We start from the raw sequence: 23,578 nt of genomic DNA, 5'->3' as shown, positions 1-23,578 counted from the left end.
TAGGAGCTGGAACATTATGGAGAGTCTGACTGATGTTTGAGTAGGAGCTGGAACATTATGGACCGTCTGACTGATGTTAGTAGGAGCTGGAGCATTATGGACAGTCTGACTGATGTTAGTAGGAGCTGGAACATTATGGACAGTCTGACTGATGTTAGTAGGAGCTGGAACATTATGGACAGTCTGACTGATGTTTGAGTAGGAGTTGGAACATTATGGACAGTCTGACTGATGTTTGAGTAGGAGCTGGAACATTATGTACAGTCTGACTGATGTTACTAGGAGCTGGAGCATTATGGACAGTCTGACTGATGTTTGAGTAGAAGCTGGAACATTATGGACAGTCCGCTATGACTGATGTTTGAGTAGGAGGCTGGAGCATTATGGACAGTCTGACTGATGTTTGAGTAGGAGCTGGAGCATTATGGACAGTCTGACTGATGTTTGAGTAGGAGCTGGAGCATTATGGACAGTCCGCTATGACTGATGTTTGAGTAGGAGCTGGAGCATTATGGACAGTCTGACTGATGTTTGAGTAGGAGCTGGAGCATTATGGACAGTCTGACTGATGTTTGGCGTTAGTGTGATGCTTACTTCGCCTTGGCCTGATGCAGATACGCCCCTCCTCATTCCTATCCTGTGTTTTTTTCTCACCATTTTATCAGACAAATGTCAAAAACTGCAAAATATTGTTTCCCAGATGTTAGATTCCACAGATACTGGAAAAGTGTCAAACCCTCTTTCCATTTGGTTAAAAAAAAATAGTTTTGAATGTTCACACAATTTTCTGAAATAGATATTTATTTTTAACTGTGCTCTTATATTGACTGTTAAAAATATTGCCTTTTTTCTTTTTCCAGGTTCATTTTCAGTAAGTTTGGCATAAAATTGCAGAAACTCACATTTAATCTGTAATTTTAATTTGTATGTTCAGTTTAATAGTGCCTCAAAAAGAATGATCTTCTGGTGGGTTGTGGGCATTTTAACATGTTAAAGTGTCACCACCAGAAAGAAAAATCATAGACACATATTTACAATTTGGGGCACAGCCAGATTTTATATGTTTTAAGTGTGGAGGAGGTGGGAACCACCATTTTTTCTGGTTCATGTGAGTGTAACTGTAGAAATTTCTTTGGCAAAGTGCAAAATTTTGGGAAAAGAAAATGCAAACTTGACTAATGTCACTAAGACTGTCATTTGAGATGAAGGCAGATGTTACCCTATTCTAAGTGCAAATGTTGAGGTGGCTTCCATTGTTGTCTGGTGTTTAGAGATTATAAAAATATGGTTATATGTGTCTGCTTTCAGTATGACATAAGCTTGTATATTCTGCTCAACTGTGTCCTTAAAGCAGAATCTGTAAATCAGGCGACAAGTTGTCGGACGTGCTTCACGCATGCTTGTCCATCAATGTCCATCTTGGGTTCATAGTTTATGTTAAAGGCTTAAACATTAACCTTTGTTTTTAGGTTCTTATTAAAGACTCGGGCAAAAGCAGCTGGGCAGAAACAAACACTATCCATTTAGTTGCTTCTCTTGTTTCTCAGACATTTTGCAGATGATGGAAAAGTCGAGTCAGCCTCCAGAGTAGTACTTTCTTCTGATGAACATTTAAACCCAGAAATGAAAACTGTGCTAGGATAATGCAACAAAATACTGGATCGTTCCTTGGCAACAGCTAAATGACCTGTGACAGAAGGTGCCAAGCAGTGAATATATGTGCCGTGTGAAGACCAAGCCCGGCTTGTTAGCATAGAGGTGATCCAGCCGCATGACAGTATCCATAACAGAAGACTGAATGTTTGGGCTTTGTTACATTATTTCACTTAGTTTTTCAATTATTTGAATTTTAACAGGGCTCAAAGTCCTGTAATTTAAGTAGGACAGTTTTAGCATCCCACAGTCAGAAACTGTGATGACAGGAAAATGTCTGTTTCATATTACCTCCCCTTTTCACCAAACACTGGCATCTTGACAGAGGCACAAAGCCAGAATAAAGCAGTGCCATGTTTAATTGACAACCGTTACTCTCAGACAGTATCTCAGACAGAAGCACAATGATCTCCGGGTGGATTTGAGGAGACCCCAGTCCTCTCTCAGTGCTGTTCTTCCACACCAGTACAGCTCTGAAGCATCATGCCAGGGATCTTCTCGTAGTCTTCTGTTAGATGGGCCCAGACACTGGAGCTGGTATAATAATAATAATAATAATAATAATAATAAGAAGAATAATAATAATAAGAAGAACAACAACAACAACAACAAGAATAACAACAACAACAACAACAATGAGAAGAAGAAGAAGAAGAAGAAGAAGAAGAAGAAGAAGAAGAAGAAGAAGAAGAAGAAGAAGAAGAAGAAGAAGAAGAAGAAGAAGAAGAAGAAGAAGAAGAAGAAGAAGAAGAAGAAGAAGAAGAAGAAGAAGAAGAAGAAGAAGAAGAAAAAAACAACTTGTGTGGTCCATAATGGGAAATGGCAGAGTGGGTTTTGTGTCATCATTATGACAGTGTTTGGAAGATTACCCATACACAGAAATGAAAGCTGAAATTTCAAAGAAAGAGTAATAAGGGGTAGAGCACTGAGCCAAATAAATAACACTGGAGGATCTGATGGTTTTGCTGTAGGGAGATCAGGAATCACTGGCTTGCTGTACAGAAGAGTCGGGTAGAACTGCAGTCATGAAAGGCTGACTCTGCTGTCATTAGGGTCCCAAACGTCATCAAGTTTGCTCCTTTGCCTTCAGTGCGCTACCCCACACCTCTAGCTTTGTGTGCTTATTCATGATCGACTGCTTTAAACCACCCTGTCACCCTATTCAGGGCTTACTGCATGTACATTACAGCGACCTGCGCTGAGAGGTCTTTCACAGCTTTTCTCTGCTGAAGTAACTTTTAAAGAGCCGTAAACCACTGCCATTGAAAAGTTATGTAATCCTGAGTATCGGATACCCGTTGTTCTATGGCCTGTAATGTTAGGCTATGGCCTGTGACATCATTCTATGGTCTGTAACCATGTGCTATGGCCTGTGACATTATTCTATGGTCTGTAACCATGTGCTATGGCCTGTGACATTATTCTATGGTCTGTAACCATGTGCTATGGCCTGTGACATTATTCTATGGTCTGTAACCACGTGCTATGGCCTGTGACATTATTCTATGGTCTGTAACCATGTGCTATGGCCTGTAACCATGTGCTATAGCCTGTGACATTATTCTATGGTCTGTAACCGTGTGCTATGGTCTGTAACCGTGTGCTATAGCCTGTGACATTATTCTGTGACCTGTAACCGTGTGCTATGGTCTGTACCCGTGTGCTATGGCCTGTAACCGTGTGCTATGGTCTGTAACCATGTGCTATGATCTGTGACATCATTCTATGGTCTGTGACATCGTTCTATGGTCTGTAACCGTGTGCTATGGCCTGTGACATCATTCTATGGCCTGTAAGCATGTGCTATGGCCTGTAACCGTGTGCTATGACCTGTACCCGTGTGCTATGGCCTGTGACATTATTCTATGGCCTGTGACATCATTCTATGGCCTGTAACCGTGTGCTATGGCCTGTGACATCATTATATGGCCTGTAACCGTGTGCTATGACCTGTACCCGTGTGCTATGGCCTGTGACATTATTCTATGGCCTGTGACATCATTCTATGGCCTGTTCTGCGGCCTGTAACATTGTTCTACAGCCTTTTTACTCTGTGCTATGTGTGGTTACTGTGCTGTCCAGTTGATCTAAAATATGACAAGGGTGGCCACAACTTCCAACTCATCCTCCTCCATCTGCCAAAATTTCTGCGGCTTCACCGCAGCCATTATTGTTTTGTGTTTCGGTGCAGAAAACATTTTCACTTCCATGTTTCCCGTGGTTACTGTATCACAACTGCAGAATCGTAATTTGCACTCCTCATTTGTATGGAGTTTCACTAAAGGAACGGCTGGAAGCTGTAATGAGTAAAGACGCATTTGAATTTGGCACCATGGTCGGCTGTCGTTAGATTTCGGCTGAACTTTCCTTTGTATTGAGCATAGACCCAGCTTTGCAGTCATGCGGTGTGCGTGTGCAAACTCCAGCGCATGTAGACAGCATTTGAGGAAAGTCCTTCTGGAGAAAATCTAAACGTGCAGAGAACACCTAAGAATGGTGCATACGTCAAAACGTAGGGAGAGTGAACTGATGCATTTGTGAACAAGTTTATTTTTATTTGTCATTGTTCATATGATGCATAGCATCATACCACAGTAGATGCGTGTACAATGTTAAAGAGCATCTTAGCTAATATTTTTCAGTGTACTCTTGTATAATCCAGATGTTGCATCCAAAACCACTCAGTCTTACAGTTTTTGCTCGGAAACTCCGCAGTTAAATGAGTGAATCTGGGGCAGCTGTGATGCGGACAGGGAGAAGATCAGAGGGAGGATTCCAGGGCCCAGAGGAGAAGGCACAGCTGTTCTTCGGTGCCCTGTAGCTGATGTCATTGTTTTCAAAGAGAGAGAGAAAGACAACAGCTCAGCTCAGCCTCTGAGAACCTCATCTTCTTGAGAACTCCCACTGGTGACTCCAGCCTCTCCTGACAGCAAACATTGAGGTCACCTCGCTCACATGTGTTGCATGACATCATCTACGGGTACACCACAGCGTACAATGAGGTAACTTGTCAATATGGGACACATGTGCATCGTCCTCCCTGAAACTTGAAGCGCCCAGCAACCTCTTGCGTTGGAATCTGGCTTGTTTTCAGACAAATGCGACCACTTCCTGTCAGAAAAAGCAGCCCCTTCCTGAGAGCAAGGGCTGTAAACTCGTAGATGAGTCGGAGAGAATAGCCTGCTGCCTCACAGGGAGCCGTGGAGCCCCTCCCACTCTGGCCTTGCGTGCTGAGGTGGAGCGCTCCTAGTGATGGATCGGTGTGGACTTTGGCCTGCTCTCGGCTCCTGGCTCTGGAAGCCTGAGACGAGGTTAATCTCATTCATTGAGGTGATTGTGGGGGTCCTCCTCAGCTGGTGGTAATGGATCCCTCATTTCTCCTGCAGTCCCCTCACCACGGGTTTGCTCTGAAGGAGGCCAGGGAGGCCCGTTGCCTCATTGTCCACCTCCCCGGGTTCTTGTTTCCTGGCAAGGAGGCTCTTGGAGAGCGTGTGCAATCTATCCGACATGCGTCCTGACCGTCAGAGCAGCAGGCGTGCAAGTACAGTGCAGATAGTTGTGATTCCTCAGCCAGCCCTCCTCAGCCAAGTTACACAGTGCTCTACGTTAGCCGCAGCTCAGAATACAGGCTTCTCAGTTTGGTGAAAAGGGATGGTTCCCCTTTGAGCAGCTTCTGTTTGAATTTGACTGCACTTGATCTGCTGACGTACTCCGAAATGCCCAAGTCTTTGACCTTCCCAGGAATGTCAGTTCTAGAGGTTTTGCTGAACAATACATTTTTGTGTCTTGTAGAAAGGATTAGAAATGAGAAAGATCTTCTGACCTCTAAAGGTAATAAGACACACTCAGATACACACATGCCCGCACACACACACACACACACACACACAATGTCCAATGTGTGTCCCATTTCTTTAACTGTGCCAAAGGTCGACACAGAGCTGGGTACCAAGGTCTTAAAATGTTATGCTCCTGCTCCTTGGAGTAAACCTCGAAAATGTTTTACATTAAAGGAGCTCATTTTTCTAGGTTAATTTAAAGCTGGGGTTAAAGACCTGGGGTTCCACAGAGCTGGGGACCTTTTCGGATTGTTGTATGGCCCGTTTTTTTTTCATTTTCATTGTATGATAGGACATTCCAGCGATTTGCTGGTTGCAGTGAAAATGTAATATTTCATCTGTTTTCTTGGCCAGGTCTCTCTTTGGAAGAGATTTTAGATCTCAGTGAGACTGGACTTGTCAAATAAAGGATAAATAACATACAATAAAATTTCAGTCAAAATAAATGTAAACTATCTATGATTAGCATGTGTTTCAAGTGACACCACACCACCATCCAAACTGGCACGGGTTTTACAGTTTTTGCCGGTTCGCTTTTTCTATCCTTTTCTTGTCATCCTCCTCGGTGTGGGTTACTGGAAGCTGCCACAGGCATGGTACTTTAAGGACCAAATATATTTACTGGAAAGTTACAGTCCTCTCACACCATGTCTCTACGATAGCTGTAGCCAGCAGGTTATGTCTCCTTCATGAAAGAAAGACTTTCGTAACATGCTGGATTTGAACACGTGATGGGGGCAGCTCGCTGGGAGGTGACCCTAGTCCCTAAACGCAGTTTTTGAGAGGGAATGCAAGTGAGGGAGACTAGTAGTAGTAGCAGTAGTAGCTAGCTTTCATGTTTACTGGGCTAGCTAGCTAACAGTGACCTGGAGGCTGAACATCTGGCATTTACTTTTGTTCACAAACAACTTCCCTGTTTAAGTCACGCCCACATCCAGCATTCTGTCCAATCACACAAGCAGGTGCAGACAGGGTTGTTCCACAACACCACGAAACCACAAAATCAGAAAATGTTTGCTAGTGCACGTGCTTCTACTGTGAGTCCATTGGCTCATTCACTGTAAATGTGTATCCCTTCTGTTCTCTGGAAGAATTAGAAAAATGTCACTTCCAGTTCTGTCCTGTTACTACAGTCATAGTGCACAGTTTGCCAGCTGGTGCAGTAGCATAGCTTCTGTTGTAAAGTGCCCCTGTATTGGATATCCATTCTTGGGGAGTTGAATCTTTTGCTACTTGGTTCTCTTTGTGATAAAGTTTAGTGCTGAATGCAGTGGCTAAATGCCTTGTTCCCCCTGTATTTACTGTGACTAAGGAACCGATTACTTTCTCCACTGAATTTTTCTGTTTTTACTTAGGGCCACAGGATGCTTGTGAGGACGTATCAGACAGAGTGTTGGAGGAGTAGATGCCTGTTGGACAGATGCAAATAGCTTGTGCTGCTTGAGCCAGTTTGTCTGCTGATATCTCTTCTTGGCAGAGATGTCATTGGGTGCACGCAACAGCCAGGCCTCTCAGAGATATTAAGACCAGCGTATTGTGTTGTAATCTGTTGAGCAACTCTGTGAAATCAAAGAAAAATGGTGCAATTTCTCATGATGTCACTATTTTTATATCATTTTCCATTATGCATTGCTCTGCAGGGAAATTAATATTGGGAACGCAAGTTCTTAGTTGTAGACAGGGAAAAGACAGGGATTTAACAATGAAACAGATTTGTTTCAATTCTCTAAATGTTGTGTGTTATGTTGTTTTTGTTTCCCATGAACACGGGCGGTCTCTCACAGTTCTCTGCCCCCTGCTGTGTCGGAACGGGGGCGTCTGCATCCAGAAAGACCGCTGCCTGTGCCCGCCCAACTTTACCGGAAAGTTCTGCCACATCCCGGTCACCGGGTCCTCCACCAATGACATCGAGAAGCCGCCACCCGGCCCCTCCGTGGCGGCCAATCAGGCGGTGCTGAGGCATTCGGAGTTCATCCTCCCCCTGCAGAGCCAGTCGCACCCCCAGGCCAGTGGTGAGTGACAGCTCGCTTGGACACGCGGGACACTGTTCTGTGTATGATGGACGGTGAAGCGTTGTTCAGCCAGCCCGGCAGTGTGTTTTATTTTCTGTCAGGGACAGGACTCTCCAGCCCCTTCCACATATTCCTCCAGAGGCACGCGGCCGCATCTGAATCCCAAACATTTATTTCAGTATCACCCCCCCTGCCCCCCCGGTTTCCCCCACCACGATCCCCTCATGGGATGCTCTTTCGTAATGGGAACCGTGAGCAGAGCGTGCCAGTTGGACTGGGTTGTGTGGGACAGCGAGATCTCAGACACTGTCCTGCTTTATTCATTCATGCAGAGAGCTGAACCCCAAAGGGAAGTGTTCAGTGTTAAAGGAACTCTGACAGAGTGCTTTCTACACTGACAGAGTGCATGTTGTCCCTGGACACATGGACACGGACTTGGTTTAACACTGGGAATGTTGCTGTGCAAGATGGCAGCTTTTATTTTGTGTAAGTGGGAGTATACGGCTGCCACCACGCTGTCTATGCTAATGCCTGCTGAACAGCTGATATTTAGAAACGGAGAAGCACTCGCTCTAAATCATAATTGGTTAACAGCTTCTGCATTTGAACAAGCACCTCATGTTTACTCCTGTTTTGGGTGATTGTGATGTACTGTACGTGACTAACCCCTTTATCCCAGGAAAAATATGAACAGGGGCACCCAGCAGGCAAATACTGAACAACTGAGTAGTGCGGATTTCCACAGATCAAATACCTGAAGAAGAAAAAAAGTGTTGTCATTTGGGAAGACATCACAACCTACCGCCATTTTGGCTCCTGAAGATTCGGTCATGTGAGGTGCCACTGCTGTGCATGACAGAGGCTGGGCTGGCTGCTTGTGATTATGAGGGGAAGGGTGGGGTAGGGGAAGAGCCGGCAGTAAGCAGTTTAAAACACCAGACCACCTAAACTGCTTAACTTAATATAGTTCCAGACTGTCTGGACACAGAGGCTTTCATCATTTGGATGAATAGGCTGGATTTGTCCCGCCTGTTAATCAAAGCATTAAGAAAAGTATGATTTTAAACGCATTGAAAAGAGTTCACCACAGATTAACAAGAAAGTCATTTTGTCAACACTGAATAGTTATTTTCCTTTTTGGTTAAAATGCTCAGTGACCTAAGTGTGCAGTATTGGCATTAGAGTGATTGCCCCTTTCCAAAGATGTGTGTGATTCTTAAGTGTGTGTGTATTTATCGGTGCGTGTTCTGACCCAGTGATGTCAGGAGAGCCGGTGTTCTCTCCTGTGGAACAGTGATCAGACAGAGCCAGAGGTCTACGACGGAGAGCCTCGTACAGCGTGCTGAGCTTATTGGCTCGGAGTGCAAGGCCTGAGCCGGTTACCTTTGCAGGACGTCCCTGCGCACAGGCGACCGTGCCGACGAGGGTTACTCGAGAGATATGGCGCCCCGGCCAACAAAAGCTCTGTCCGTGGCTGAGGCCAGGTCACATCACGCACTTGGGGTGCAGCCGATTTGAAAACCATTAGCTCCTTATCGTAGTTAAGCACACAGATTTACAGATCCCTCCGGTCAAGTATTCATGTCAGCCGATATTATTTTACTGGCCCATATTTATTTTTTTACCATCTCCCAGAATGGGTGAGCTCGTGTTTAGCAATGCTCAGGAGCTGCTCCAGATGCCCTGACCCTTGGATCCTGCCGTTCCGTATGGTAGCCGTGGAGCCGCCACTCCAAAGCCCGGTCAGCACGCTGAACATAATCTACTCACTTCCAGCCCCCCCCCCCCCACCCCCCGAGAGAAAGCCCTGGGTGTTTTTCTCTCTGCTTCCTGCGAACCAAAGGCGTTTCATGTGACAGAACTTGTGAGCGAGACGTTATCCCAAAATGCTTCCCCTAACCGCGAGCACAAAGCCCACCTCTGTTTGAGCGCCATGGCCAGCCACACGGTCAAGGGCCCCCATTACTTACCCTGACATGGCCAGACAGTGCAACATAGTTTGAGGGTAATTAAAATGGCCAACGTGAAGGCCGTAACTCGCATGCCAGCTCAAGGGTGAACCTGGGATGGGGTGGTTTTGGGTGGAAGTTCACTCGGGGATCTTTACAAATCCTGGGAGACGCTTATTAACGACCTCGAAGAGAAGCCCAGCTCTTGGGGGAATGCTCAGCTGGGCCTTAAAAATAAAAACACTCATAAACCTCTGTTTTTTTTGGCCAATGAGAGAACTGACTGACAGCGTTGCTTCTGTGAGAGGTCAGACAGCCCTGTTTTAAAAAAGAGGCCTCTTTAAAGGAACCCTTTTTAACCAAGACTGCCACAGAAGTCCTCAGAAGATCTTCATGAGACACAAGACAGTGAACTTACGCTGTTTTCAAACATGCTCTCACCTTATGGTTTGTATTCTCGACAAATATAGCTCAAGGAAACATTAAACGCAGCATTACGAAAAGCCTGAGGGTCCTCAGTACTCATTATTTGTGAAACAATAATACAGTGCTATGGAACTACACCATCTGATTTCACAAATGATTGTACCTTCTTGTTTCAGGAAGTGAGCTCATTGGTGAAATCTGGTGGTGTAGTGCATGGTTAGAGCTAATACCTACAGACAGTGAGGCCCACAAGACCTGGAGTCTAGTAGCCCTTCAGTAATCTATAAATGATCCATTATGCCTTCTCAGGGCCGGCCCTAGGGTTCGCTTGGTAAAATCCAAAATCCTTCTTCCATTACATTGCTATGAAATGTTCAGTTGCCATTCCGTTTAAAATTTATACCGCTAGTTCCGCGATAGGGGATGAATAACGTAATTGCGAAAATAACGTTATTTACCTTAGATAAACATTGGATCGTGTGGCCCCCCCTCATGGTTGTGTGCCCCCCCCCCCCCCCCCCCCACCCCCACCCCCAGCGGTTGTGGCCCTAAACAACCGCATAGAGCGTTTATGCCACGGGCCGGCCCTGCACATTCTGATATCCTTATGGAATGCATACTCAACTATCCAGTGCAATGTGGTGGATAGTGGAGAGGTGAAGAGCGGCCTCTGACATGTTGAGTTTTGTGCTAATGAGCCGGGTTCTTTTTCCCTCTTGCTAGGGACGGAGTGTGTGGTGGAAAGGCAGCCTAAAGAGGAACGGAGTTGGAACAGTGGGAGTCAGCCAGAGTTAACCAATTATCTGTTATTCTTTCAGTCATTAAAAAAAGAACAAGGTTGAGAAATGACTCAAAACTGGAGCTATGCGCTGAGTCTGGTCCCATTGGCAGTGAGCATGCTTTTTCCCACCAGGAATACTGTGTGCCAAAGTTTAACCTCAGCCAACAGAACGGTGGGAAGCCAACATGACTCAAAACAACTGCGTGTTTGAGGAGAACAAACAGCACCTTTATTCTGTTTATGTTCTCGCTGGGCTGGAGGCACGGTTCACTAATTAGCACAGGGAAAACACTCCGTAAGCAAATTGGATGAAGACTCATTTTTCTCCTTTGTAATTTGTACAGTAATGGCCCAGTAATGCAAGCCTGTGATTTTTATCATGCACAAGCTTGCAAACAGCGGCTGGGCTGTTTGGCAGCGTAAATTCTGAATCGTTGAGCTGTGAGAACTGAAACTGTGGGGGTCGCAGTGGGATCAAATTTGTACTAATGGGAGTGGTTCAAAAAGCAGGATCTGTGAGTCTGTGATTTGTTTGAGAGTGCAGATCAGCAAGTGTGCAAGTGGTGTTAGCAGGGGGAGCTGGGTGTGAGAGTTTAGCAAGGGGAGCTGGGTATGAGAGTTTTAGCAGGGGGAGCTGGGTGTGAGCATTAGGGCTGGAGTGTGAGGTGGGATCTGGCACTGTTTCAGTGCTGGTAGCTCATCCAGGATGTGAGCACTGGGATGCAGTGAGCGTGTCTGTGCCTCACAGTCTGCAGTGAGCCCCTGCAGATCAGGACCGGGCCTGTGAACGCGCACTGTGGTGTGTTGCAGCCTCGGGGACGTCCATGGTGAAGGTGCGGGTGCAGCACCCCCCGGAGGCCACGGTCAAGATCCACCAGGTGGTGAAGGTGGGGTACGGGCCCACGGTGAGGGAGCAGTCCGAGACGGTCACCTGGTCAGCCGGGCTCTCGGGGACCCGGAACACCGTGCAGCCGGGCCAGAGGGCGGAGGCCCCGCCCCCTCAGGTCCAGGCCCAGACCATCCGCGGGGACTCCGTCTACACGGAGTCATCCGGCTTCAAGTACTGCTTCCGGGAGGTCCGCAATGGCCAGGTCAGGCCCCATCTCATTTTCTCTCAGTACACATTTATGCCAACGAAACAGTCCATATAGTTCCATATTTCATCAGCAGATTTCTTCATGATAATTATTCGGAGAAAATCCTACCCTTGTAGAGTTGCATATGCACTGAAGTGGTTCATGGGGAATATTTAATGTGTCGTGGTGGAACTGCGCCAGTGGTACAAACCTATTTTATTAAATATCATCTGTTAATAAACACCTTATCCATCAAATATTTACCATTAAAAATAAGATTGATGTTTTGGGCGCAGGTCTCTTCCCCCCAGCACTGATTCTTTGCTTTGTCACATGACCTATAGCACAAGCTTTTGGCTTCACACCTGTGTCGTGAGAGGGAACATTCCTCCCTGACATAAGTTTTGTCCCTGTCATTTATACCTAAGAACAGTTTTGACTGAAAGGTGTCTATTGCGGACACTATCCCGTTGGTCAAGCTGCTTGACTGTTAAACGAGGGTTTATCACAAGTGTGTGTTTGATTGCTCTGGCAACAGCACATGACCTCATCATTCACACTAATTCAACTTCCATGCCAAATGAGGCCTTTCATCTGACAGATGAGCTTGTTCCGATGTCTTCCCTTTGAACGCATTCTGGCTTGACTGCTGCATTTAAGCAGTCTTGTAAAAAGCTGCGTAAAGTTTCTTGGTTACAGGCCTGAACGGGGCTTACAAGGATCATGTGCCTGCGGTCGTGTCTATGGGGTGGGTGGGATGTGGAGGGAGGCTTTGGGTCTGGGATGGGGGTAACAGGGTGGGTGGGATGTAGAGGGAGGCTTTGGGTCTTGGGTGGGGTAAACAGGGTGGGTGTAGAGGGAGGGTTTGTGTCTCGGAACGGGGGAAATATGTGACCATGTGTTTCCACTCCACGTTCCTCAGTGCAGCTCCCCCCTCCCAGGGCTGAGGAGCCAGGAGACCTGCTGTCGAGGGGCGGGACTGGCCTGGGGAATCAACGAATGCACCTTGTGCCCCTCTAAAACAGGTGGGTACCACCCTTTCCAGAACCTTCCCCCTAATATCAGCCATTAGGGACGATGTGGGTGACTTACCACTTCAACTCTGCTGGAAAAAGGATCCCACAGTTAAACTCAAGTTCAGCTAGTGTCACCACAGCCTAATGAACGAAAAAATCACACTGCTCACACAGCAACATCATATTAAAATAGTGTTACAGAAGGAGAAGGTTTAGGAAATACGATTTGATAGCCTCATCCCATTCTGACAGGGAGGGTTGAAGCAATTACCATTTTCACTGCAGTCCAACTACTGAGCAACGTATTTTCGAACAAAATTAATTTGTTGCAATTCCTCAAATATCTGTAGATTACGGGTGTCAAAATCCAGCCCTGGTGGAGCTGCAGGTTTTGCTGGTTTTTGGTGTGTTTAAGGCACATTCACATGATTACATTTACATGCGCACATTTATCACACTCTCATATTCAGAGACTTACACAGCTTACATTCTTTGCACAGAATCTGTTTATACATCTGGATATTTACAGAAGCAATTCAGGTCAAGTACCGTGCTCAAGGGTACTACTGCGGTGCTCCACACTAAACCTGTAACCCTGGATAACCTAACCATCATGCTAATCTGCTGCAGTGGTGACAGTGTTTTGAGCAACCGCTAATTGATTTAAGTTGTTGATTGGCTCACAAATCCACACACCTTGCTCTCAAGGCCTTAATCGGCTATCAGTTGGATGGAAACCACAAATACCAGCAGGCATTGCAGCCCTCCGGGGGTATGAGACTCCTGACCTTGATGCTACTAACCTGCAAACACGCTTATGGCACAGGTGGGGTATCCATCACTAACAGAATAGTATATTGTAGATAAATTCACGCTGATGAATATTTCAAATGCCCTTCAGATTTCTACATTTCTCTGTTCTGTTCACTGTTCTGATTTTATTTGTATTGTTGCTGTTGAAACTGGTGTATTGCGGCTTCTGTTCTTTTGAAAATGAGATTTACTATTAATTGGAGTTCAGGTTAGGGTTGGTAAAGAATACATTTCAAAACATGAATAAGATTTGAACTCAGAAAGGTGTCCCTGAAGAATGGTGCTACTGCTTTCCAGCTTATTTTCTTATGGAAACAACTATGTTTCAAAACTCTGGTGACCCCTGAGTAGCAAGTTTATACACAGCATGAATCTTCACTTAGCGCCACAAATCTTATTTATCTTCATTGCTAAAAACAGAAAAGAATCAGGGTTGCCAACTCAGGGACCGGGAAGGAGGTGCTGGGTGAGGTAGGGGCGTATTGCGATCGCAGGCCTAGGGTGGGAGGGGGGGTTGGGGTTGTCCTGGCAGAACGGCTTTGGAAAATTGTACATTGGATTGAATTGACCACGTTAGAGACAGGACTACCAGCTGGAGAGCGTGTGATCGTGGTCATATGCGTATGGATCATGCTCAGTGCATGCAAGTTGGCAGCCCTGCTATAATCTAAAGGCAGCCTGCTGCTGTGAACCCTTCCACAAGCAGAAATGTTATTGGTGCAGAATTACAGATGTTTATGAGCCAATATCAGTTCGCCATGCTGAATAAACAGGACTCTATCCTGTGATAACTGATATAGGCTATAATTTGTTTAATCAGTGAACGGCTTTGTTTGCAGTTGCAGCCTTTTGTTTTTCTGTGAGATGTGTTTGTGTAGCGTGAGAAAAAGTCTTGTGTCTCACACCAAAAGCGTGAGAGTTGGCAACCCTGAATAAATACTGGAACTAACATAATAAAAACAGAAAACAGACAATGAGCAATGGATGCAGTCCAGTGTGCATTTTTCCCTCTCAGGGGATTTATATCAAAGGCAAATTGGACAGCATATGACCCACAAAAATGATTTGATTTTGAAAAGGTTATGATCATTTGCACGTTGTTTGGGAAAACCCACAAAATTGGCAGCTCACCATACGCTGGGCTGCGACTCGCGCCATGGACCTGGCCTGAGCAGGTGGGCAGAAAAAATTGTAGTTTGGTGCTTGATCTTCACTGACACTCAGGCATGCCAAAATCCATGAGGAAAATGCCCCTTTGCCTGGGCGATGGCCCGGTGCCAGCTGGAAAACAGAGCCCTGTGTCTTATAAATTATTGCATTTTCTGAAACTGACCTCATGAAAGACAAATATGTTTCTTCCTGGCACGGCTGCCCTTTCTAAATTTGAGCCGTTTCTCCTTTTAACCATCTATGTATAAAGTGCACTGGTGAGTGCGTATGTAATGAATAACATAAAAAGCCAGCGTTGCTACAAAAAGCAGTTCATCACTCGGTTTTGGCCACGATCACATGTTTTTTTTTTTTTGCCTCCATTCCTCTCATTTCACAAGCAATCTGTAGACTTACCTTTTATGGAGCATGTGGTCCACACACTGATATCGTTTGCATTTATTTGTTGTTTCTCATCCCCTCCCCCACCCACAGCCCTCCTCAGCCTGTGCTGTCTGTACTCAGACCCTCAGAAACACAGGCGACCCCAGCACTAATTTCTTGATATCAAGTATTACTAAAAATATCACTCTAGCACGTTCTTCCAGCCCGAGGTCATTTGACTGGTATTTTCTTTCCCATATTTGTGCATACGGCTCACATGGCACTCTCCTCTCACTCAAAAAGGGTATACAGTTGAGGCCGAAAGTTTACATACACCTAGACTAAAGACATTCAAACTCAATTTTTCACAACTCCACACATTTCATGTTACCATACATAGCACTGATCATTATGGCCAAACAGTTCAATTTTTGTTTCATCTGACCGGAGAACACTCCTCCAAAAGGCTAGGTCTTCATCCTGGTGATCACCTGCAAACTTAATTCTGGCTTTTTTATGTCGGTCTTGGAGTAGCGGCTGCTTCCTTGTGCAACAGCCTTTCAGGCCATGGCGATGTAGGATTCTCTTAATGGTGGATGTAGATACTTTGGTACCTGATGCCTCCAACTCCTTCACCAGTTTCTTTGTTGTTGTCTTGGGGTTCAGTTGAACCTTTCAGACCAAAGTTCATTCAGCCCTGGGAGTTAATATGTGCCTCCTTCCTGAATGATGCAGTGTTTGTGTGTTTCCAAGATTTTTATATTTGCATACACATGTTTGTATAGATGCTTGTGGTACCTTCAGTTGTTTGGAAATTGTTCCTAAGGAGGAACCGGACTTATGGAGGTCCACATTTTTTTTCTGAGGTCTTGGCTGAGTTGCTTGGATTTTCCCATGGTATCAAGGGCAAAAAGGCAGTGGCTCTAAAGGTAGGCCCTTAAATACAGCCACAGGTGCCAATTAACTCCTAACTATGACAATTGGCCTATCAGAAGCTTCTAAAAAGTAATTACATCGATTTCTGGAATCTTCCACACTGTTTAAAAAGACAGTCAACTTGGTCTATGTAAACTTTTGACCCACTGGAATTCTGATATAGTGAATTAAAGCTGAAATAAATCTGTCTCTAATCAATTGTTTTAAAATTATCTCTGATGTGAACAAAGTAGATGCCCTAATTGAGAAATGTGCAGAGTTATGAACAACTGAGTTTGAATATCTTTAGCCTAGGTGTATGTAAACCTTTGGCCTCAACTGTAACAACCTTGTGATGTGACTCATTTTAAATCTTAATTCTGCTCCCTTTATCACCAGATAAAGTGTGGCATACCTCAGTGACAGGGAGGGGGAGAAGTCTTTTGTCTTCGTGCAAAACACTGAGACTAAGTCTGGTGTCTTGTATATTTTTGTACACAACACTGAGGCTAACGTTAAAGGGATAGTTTGGGTTCTGTTTTTTATATTATTTCAGTTCCAATGTGTTTTCAGTTGGCCCATAGAGTTTCAATACGCAATGAAGGATCGTTTACACGTTTACAGTACACAAGTTTCTGACAACCTGTCAGCTTTACAATGGCTGGTATGGGTGCATGTGGTTTAAGGCAACAAAACACACTTCAAGTAATTCCAAAGCAGTCGTGTTTCCAGTCCCTGTCCAGATAAACATATAACATTATAATGTTTTGTTTAGTTTTTTTGAGTGGAGGGGCCTTGCATGGCTGCGTGCGCCATACGAAATCTTTCCAATCAAAGTGTTATTTTTTAAGAAATAATCAGGTAATATACTGTACTCCCATGCACCCTCTAGAGGCATAAATGTTGCTGTACAAGCTGCTTTGGAGCTACTTTAAGTTTGTTTTCTTGCTTTATACCCCAAAGCAGCAAATGCCTCTATAACAGCCACTGTAAGGCCTGCAGGTCGCCGGAAACTTCTGTGAGTTATTGAGATATCCTAACTGCCTGGGCCAATCAAAAACACTAAAGCTGAAATTACGTCAGAAAACCTTCAAGATGGCTGTCCCTTTAAAGTTAGATATTTGTGGGCAGTTTCTTGGAATCACAGTTTATCGGTGCATTGCTTTGGTCCGTGTTAGTTTTTAAGGGAAAGGACGTGGTGAATTCGCAAGTGACCTTTTTGTTTCCATAGCAATTCTCTCATTGTTTATATTGCCAAAATGCTGAGCGCTTTTGAAGAGACACAGAGACTACACCAGTAAACAAGGGGAGATGTTCATTACAAAAGTGGCCTCCGGTTCCAGGGTGCAGTTGCAAAACATATCCAAAAACAAAATACGAAAATGCTATTTTGCATGATATACAGTGGAAAGTATGCACAATTTCGACTTTGTTTTCAATTACCAACCACAAATCTTAATCAATTTGTTATCCATGGTTCCCTCTTCCAAAGGCAGCCGGAGTTTTATTAGATTTCTGACTGGGCACACGGTATGCATTGTAACAACCTTCCTCTTTCCGCTGGGGAGATAAAGAAAACAAATTGATGCTAAATATTATCAGTGCTTCTCTGTTTGAAAGTTCAACCAGTAATCAGTAAATCTGACAGGTCTAACCCACTAAGGGATTCTCTCCGTATGCACAACTCCACCCGCGGTCAGCCATTAACCCTGGATGAGGACCACGCAAACAAAACGAGGGGGGGGGGGGCCCAAACAGCCAGTCCTTTGTGGCTCTTCGGGGCTCTAGGTAGAGGCACGGAGCCTCCCGTTATTCCCAGAGTGCATCTGCCAGCGTGCGCCGCTCGCGGCTTTGAGCCGCGGAGCGGGCTTTCTGCGTTTCTGTTCCCGCCTCCAGATGGCTTTCGTTTCTGTTTTGTTTACTGGGAAGAGCGGCCTGTGAACCGCATGCCCGGATTTCCAGCGGAGGCGCCCAAACCCAGTCCAGAAATCTTTTTGTCCTCAGCTTCAGCTGTTGAGCCTTGATGATTCCACCCTGGGTCGCTTCTGCTGACCTTTTAACGTACTCTTTCCTGTTCGCCAGTTAAACGAAGGTCAGGCAGCATTCGGTACTGTGGTCCTGTCAGGCTGATAGGACATTCACACCTTGGCAGGACTGGAGTTTTCACACATTTGCACTACAGCATGACCAGCGAGGGGAAAGTGTGCATGCGTGTGTGTGTGTCATGACCTTGTGTACTGTGATGAATGAGCATGTTTTTGGCATTTGCCTTCCATAAATAAACAGTGCAGCAAAGAAACTCACAAGAATCATTACCATATGGGAGAAATATATTTCAAAATTACTTGGCCTGAATAACATTTCCCTGTATTGTAGCTACAGATACAGTTACATATGTATGCCCAGGGATGTAAGTACATGGAGAGTGATAGAGATTAATTAACTACAGGAGTAGTCTACATTCTAACGCAGTCTGTAAATAGCATGCATGCACAAAAACCTGCTTTGAAGCTAGCGTACACATAGTCATCTGTAAATAGCATACATGCAAAAAATCTTTTTCCAGCTGCATTACACACAGACAGCTGTATAAAGCACATGCACAAAACGCCCTTTAAAACACCTGCCCTAATAGCCAAGTGAGAAGGATCAGACATTACAGTACAGGCATTTAGCAGGCACTCTTATCCACAACTTTTATATTCCATTTACATTCATCCATTTATACAGCAGGATATTTACTGAAGCAATGCAGGTTAAGTACCTTGCTCAGGGGTACAACCGCATTGTCCTAACCGGGAATCGAACCTGCGACCTTTAAATTACAAGGCCAGCTCCTTACCCATTGTACTGCACTGCCACCCTGTGATGTTGGAAGAAGTGACTCAGGCTCAGGTAAAACTGTGGAAATAAAAAAAAAACACAGAGCAAACCATTGCGGTCAGCCCACAGCCGACCCCTCTACTGCTTATCTTCTCCTGAATGCAGCCGGCAGGAACAGGAAGTGAGGTCAACAGCCACGGACGCTTTATAGCTCGTTTAGGCTTTACGCTGCAGGCGTAGATAAGGGGTCCTTCCAGGGGAACGGACATGGTTCTCCTCTCAGAGGTGTCTGAGGAAGTGCCTGAGGAGCGCCAGCTAAAAGCTTCCGTTTCCTCCGTATGGTTTCAGGGGCCTCCGGGTCTGCAGGGTGGGAGTGCTGTACCCGCCCCTCTGTGGGCACTACTCCCAGACAGGTCCCCTACAGTGGGGCTCGAGGCTCCTCTCCAAGGACTCGGCCTGCCCCGTAGGGCACCCCGCTGCTTTGGGAACTTTGTGGGACCCTGGGGCAGGGAGGGACATTGGTGCATTGTCTGTGGTTTCAGACCCCAGTCAACTGCAGTTCTATCTGTATACTGTGTGTGAGTACCTTTGTGTGCACGTGTGTGTGTGTGTGTGTGTGTGTGTGTGTGTGATTACCTGTGTGCATGTGTGTGTGTGTGTGTGCCTGTGCGTGCATGCGTGTATGTACTGTTTGTGCAGGGATTAGAAATGAACACTTTCAAGTATTGTGACGAGAAATCAAGAAAATGACTTTATAAACTGGTTAATGACGTAAAATTTTCATCAGTTTTTTTCTGCTTGGAAACCACAGGCTGCGGTCCAATCCGTTAAATGTCACACCCTTGGGCACTGTAAGTGGAAACTTGGGGGAATCGCTTTATAAAACGTATTTCACCTTAATGCCAACTCAAACAGTCCGAGACAGTCTTGTCAGCACACTTTTCACCTGCATGTAAACAACCATAAAGGTATATAGCCAATGTCTGTTCTCAAACAAATAGCTAATTCATTGCAAATTCAATACATAATTATTGTTCGTTTGGCTACATCTGTGCAGATGTTCAAAGATCATTTGTAATAATGTTGAGTTTCAGTGTGGGTTGTTTGCTGATGAAGGGACTGGGGAGTGACATTTTGAGTAAATACTGGGAATATGCTGAGCTCAGATTTTTAAAATTTGTTTGTTATTTGTAGTTATTATCACTAGCCAGTGTTTGTCACGGAAAATATTGGCTAAAGTCATGAAGCAGGCACGGCAAAGTTGTTGAAAATCGCATAAAACTGAAAATTGTGGCAGAAATCATGGAGTTTTTTTTATGAATTAATGTATTTAATTAACAAATCTCATGTGCAGCAGCAGGAAATGACGTGCATAACTGCAGCTGTAACAAGTGCTTGAAATTTCTGAAGAATCAGTGGGTAGTTGCTGCTAGGAACACATATGAGTAAAATGTATTGACAGGCTGGTGGAATTAATCAGTTTGTATTGAATGGGGAAGAAGTGCTAGGCATAAACACTGTTGTGCTTTCAGTACCTGACAAGGACAAGAATCTCCATCCCAGTGCATGCCCGAATCTGAGTGCATTGATTGGCCTGTGTCTGCCTGTGTGTGCGGGCGGGCTGGGAACGAAGTCCTGGCGGGCGCGGGCAGGTGTGGCAGGAGACGCCGCGAGAGCAGACGGGTGTGGCCTAAATAATAGAGACCCATGCAGACCTCCATGGTAGGGTACGCACAGTGGGACAAAAGTAATATGGTGTTGGAAGCACAGTTGGGATTATCATTGTCAATGATCAATGATAAAGTAATTTGTATAATATAGTATATATATATATATATATATATAGTTAGCTTACACAAAAAGGAATGACTTGCATAGATTTTGTATTCTTTCTTGCTAACTGCTGGCTATTTTCTCTGTTTATAAGCTTTCCAGAGTGTTTATGCAAATGCCACATCAGCATGTGGGGAGGAGGAGCTGTAGCACTTCTGCCACCCCTACTGCCCAAGGCCATTGTGACAGTGTGTTCACTAGCGCCCCCAAGTGCATTTCACCCTACACTGCAGACAGAACACCAAGCGCAAATCTGTGCAGGAAACCAAAATAAATCACGAGCACATCTTAGTTCACTGGCACTACTTACACATACTAGGCAGACTAAAAGACACACAGCCGCTTCCATTATCTCCCGCTGAACCACGGTGACTGAGTGAAGGAAAAGGGCCACGCCTCTCTTTCGTGGGCTGGAGTGTATACCCCAATGTGTCATGTTATTCTGATCTCACTCAGATCTGCTCCAAACTGCGTACAAAGGTTGTGTTTCCTCACCCTTGTTTTTACACTCAAAATCAGGAATAACATTCACAATACAAATTCAGATCCTTTAAGAACCTGGTTCTTTAAAATGTGTAGTAAAACCCTTAACAGTCTATGCTAATTTGAACACCTAGCCGAATGTTATTGCAATATAAAACACATTTCAAACACAAGACTGCACTCACAGTTTAGTTGCACGTTTCTTGTTTAGACACCAGCGTGATGCCATCATAAGAACGTTATTAACAGTTTTTTTTTACATTCCATTTTAACCGTTATTCCATTAATCTATGTGGGCTGAACGCTGTAACAGAACCGGTATTGTACTGTGTGTGTGTGTGTATGTGTGCATCTGTGCATTTGTGTGTGTTCATGTGTGTGTGCGTGTGTGTGCTTGTGCATGTGTGTGTGTGTGTGTGCATGTGCATGTGTGTATATGTGTGTATGTGTGTATACATGTGTATGCGTACATGCATGAGCGTGTGAGTGCGTGTGAGTGCGTGTGTGTGTGTGTGTGTGTGTGCATGTGTCTGTATGTGCTCATACATGTGCGCTTGTGCGTGTGTGTGCGTGAGCACGCGTGTGCTGGTGAATGTGTGTGTATGCTTGTGCGTGTGTGTGTATGTGGTGTGTGTGTGTGTGTGTGTGTATGCTTGTGCGTGTGTGTGTATGTGGTGTGTGTGGGTATGTGTGTGTGTGTGTGTGTATGCTTGTGTGTGTGTGTGTATGTGGTGTGTGTGGGTGTGGGTGTGTGTGTGTGTGTGTATGCTTGTGCGTGTGTGTGTATGTGGTGTGTGTGTGTGTGTGTGTGTGTGTGTGTGTGTGTGTGTGTGTGTGTGGGTGTGTGTGTGTGTGTGTGTGTATGCTTGTGCGTGTGTGTGTATGTGGTGTGTGTGTGTGTGTGTGTGTGGAAGGCCTGATGGAAGCTGTGTTGTTCAGATGGCTGGTGAGGGATTAGCAGTGTCTGAGGGAGCAGGAGGGGAAGCAGAGTGTGGAATGCGCTCCACTGCTCTTTAAATGAGATGGAAAATCTGCTCAGAAGAGAACCTGGAAAACCTGTGGACTGCCCCCCTGAACCGGGCCTGAAAAGCCCTGCATTGCAACACTCACACATATACACAAACACACACACACATCCTGTTTTATAACACACAATTCCTGCTTTACAACACACACACGCATACACACACACACACACACACAAACACACACACACATCCTCTTTTATAACACACAATTCCTGCTTTACAACACACACACGCATACACACACACACACGCACACACATACACACACACACACACACACACCCTGTTTTATAACACACACTTCCTCCTTTACAACACACACACATGCACACACACATCCTGCTTTACAACACCCACACACACATCCTGCTTTACAACACACACATCCTGCTTTACAACACCCACACTCACATCCTGCTTTACAACACCCACACTCACATCCTGCTTTACAACACCCACACTCACATCCTGCTTTACAACACCCACACACACGTACTGCTTTACAACACACACACACACATCCTGCTTTACAACACCCACACACACGTACTGCTTTACAACACACACACACACATCCTGCTTTACAATACACACATACGTCCTGTTTTACAACACACACACACCTCCTGCTTTACAACACACACATACGTACTGCTTTACAACACCCACACACCCTGCTTTACAACACCCACACACACATCCTGCTTTACAACACACACACGTACTGCTTTACAACACCCACACACACATACTGCTTTACAACACCCACACACACGTACTGTTTTACAACACACACACACACATACTGCTTTACAACACACACCCACGTCCTCACAATAGCGCAGGTCTCATGGCCTCATGACTTTTCTGTTCATTTCTCTGTATGAAGAGGGGTGTGTGGAGACGGGAGGGTCAGTGTGTCTTTCACACGCGGCTGTCACAGCTAAACAAGCAGGGCCTCGGGAAGCAGCACCAGGGCTGAAGAATTTCACACAACCTTTTGCCCCCCCGGCACTGCCTCTACCTGCCCCTGAGTGTGACCGACGGCATGGCCCCGTGCCCTGCCAGGCCAGCTGGCTCTGAGTGACCAGACCAGGCCCACTTAGACGCGGCGTGTTCACACGCGTGTCTCTGGGTGCCTGTGTGCCGCTTCGCATACCACAGGTAGCAGTGTGCCGAGAATCAGGGCGGCGGATCGGGTGTGCGACCCTCCCGTGAGGCGACACCTGGGCCAGGAGTTCGCCCACAGTCCAGTCGGTTACTTCCATGGAAACAGGAATAATTTCACTCCGTCGCATTCCTTTAGCGTAGCGAACGCCCTTATCCAGTGACTCACTGTGTAAGAGAGCATAAGAGCGAGCATTCCTCTCAGTTATATGAGTAACAGTGCCAGACCCT

At 45.5% G+C, this 23,578-nt stretch overlaps 1 protein-coding gene across 17 annotated transcripts in view; it reads left to right on the top strand.

Moving 5' to 3' along the window:
• The window catches only part of LOC118209620 (latent-transforming growth factor beta-binding protein 4), a 133,092-nt gene that overhangs the window by 45,550 nt on the left and 63,964 nt on the right, over positions 1-23,578 (top strand). For all 17 annotated transcript variants that reach the window (XM_035385119.1, XM_035385116.1, XM_035385115.1 and 14 more), the window contains exons 6-8: positions 7,277-7,504; positions 11,471-11,751; positions 12,659-12,761. In XM_035385119.1, coding sequence (XP_035241010.1) covers positions 7,277-7,504; positions 11,471-11,751; positions 12,659-12,761 — 612 coding nt within the window. The remainder of the gene's footprint in view (positions 1-7,276; positions 7,505-11,470; positions 11,752-12,658; positions 12,762-23,578) is intronic.

The sequence above is a fragment of the Anguilla anguilla genome, chromosome 12 (genome assembly GCF_013347855.1).
Source record: "Anguilla anguilla isolate fAngAng1 chromosome 12, fAngAng1.pri, whole genome shotgun sequence".
Lineage (NCBI taxonomy): Eukaryota > Metazoa > Chordata > Actinopteri > Anguilliformes > Anguillidae > Anguilla > Anguilla anguilla.
Note: the sequence above shows the minus strand (reverse complement) of the source record. Positions and strands in the feature narration are given on the sequence as shown.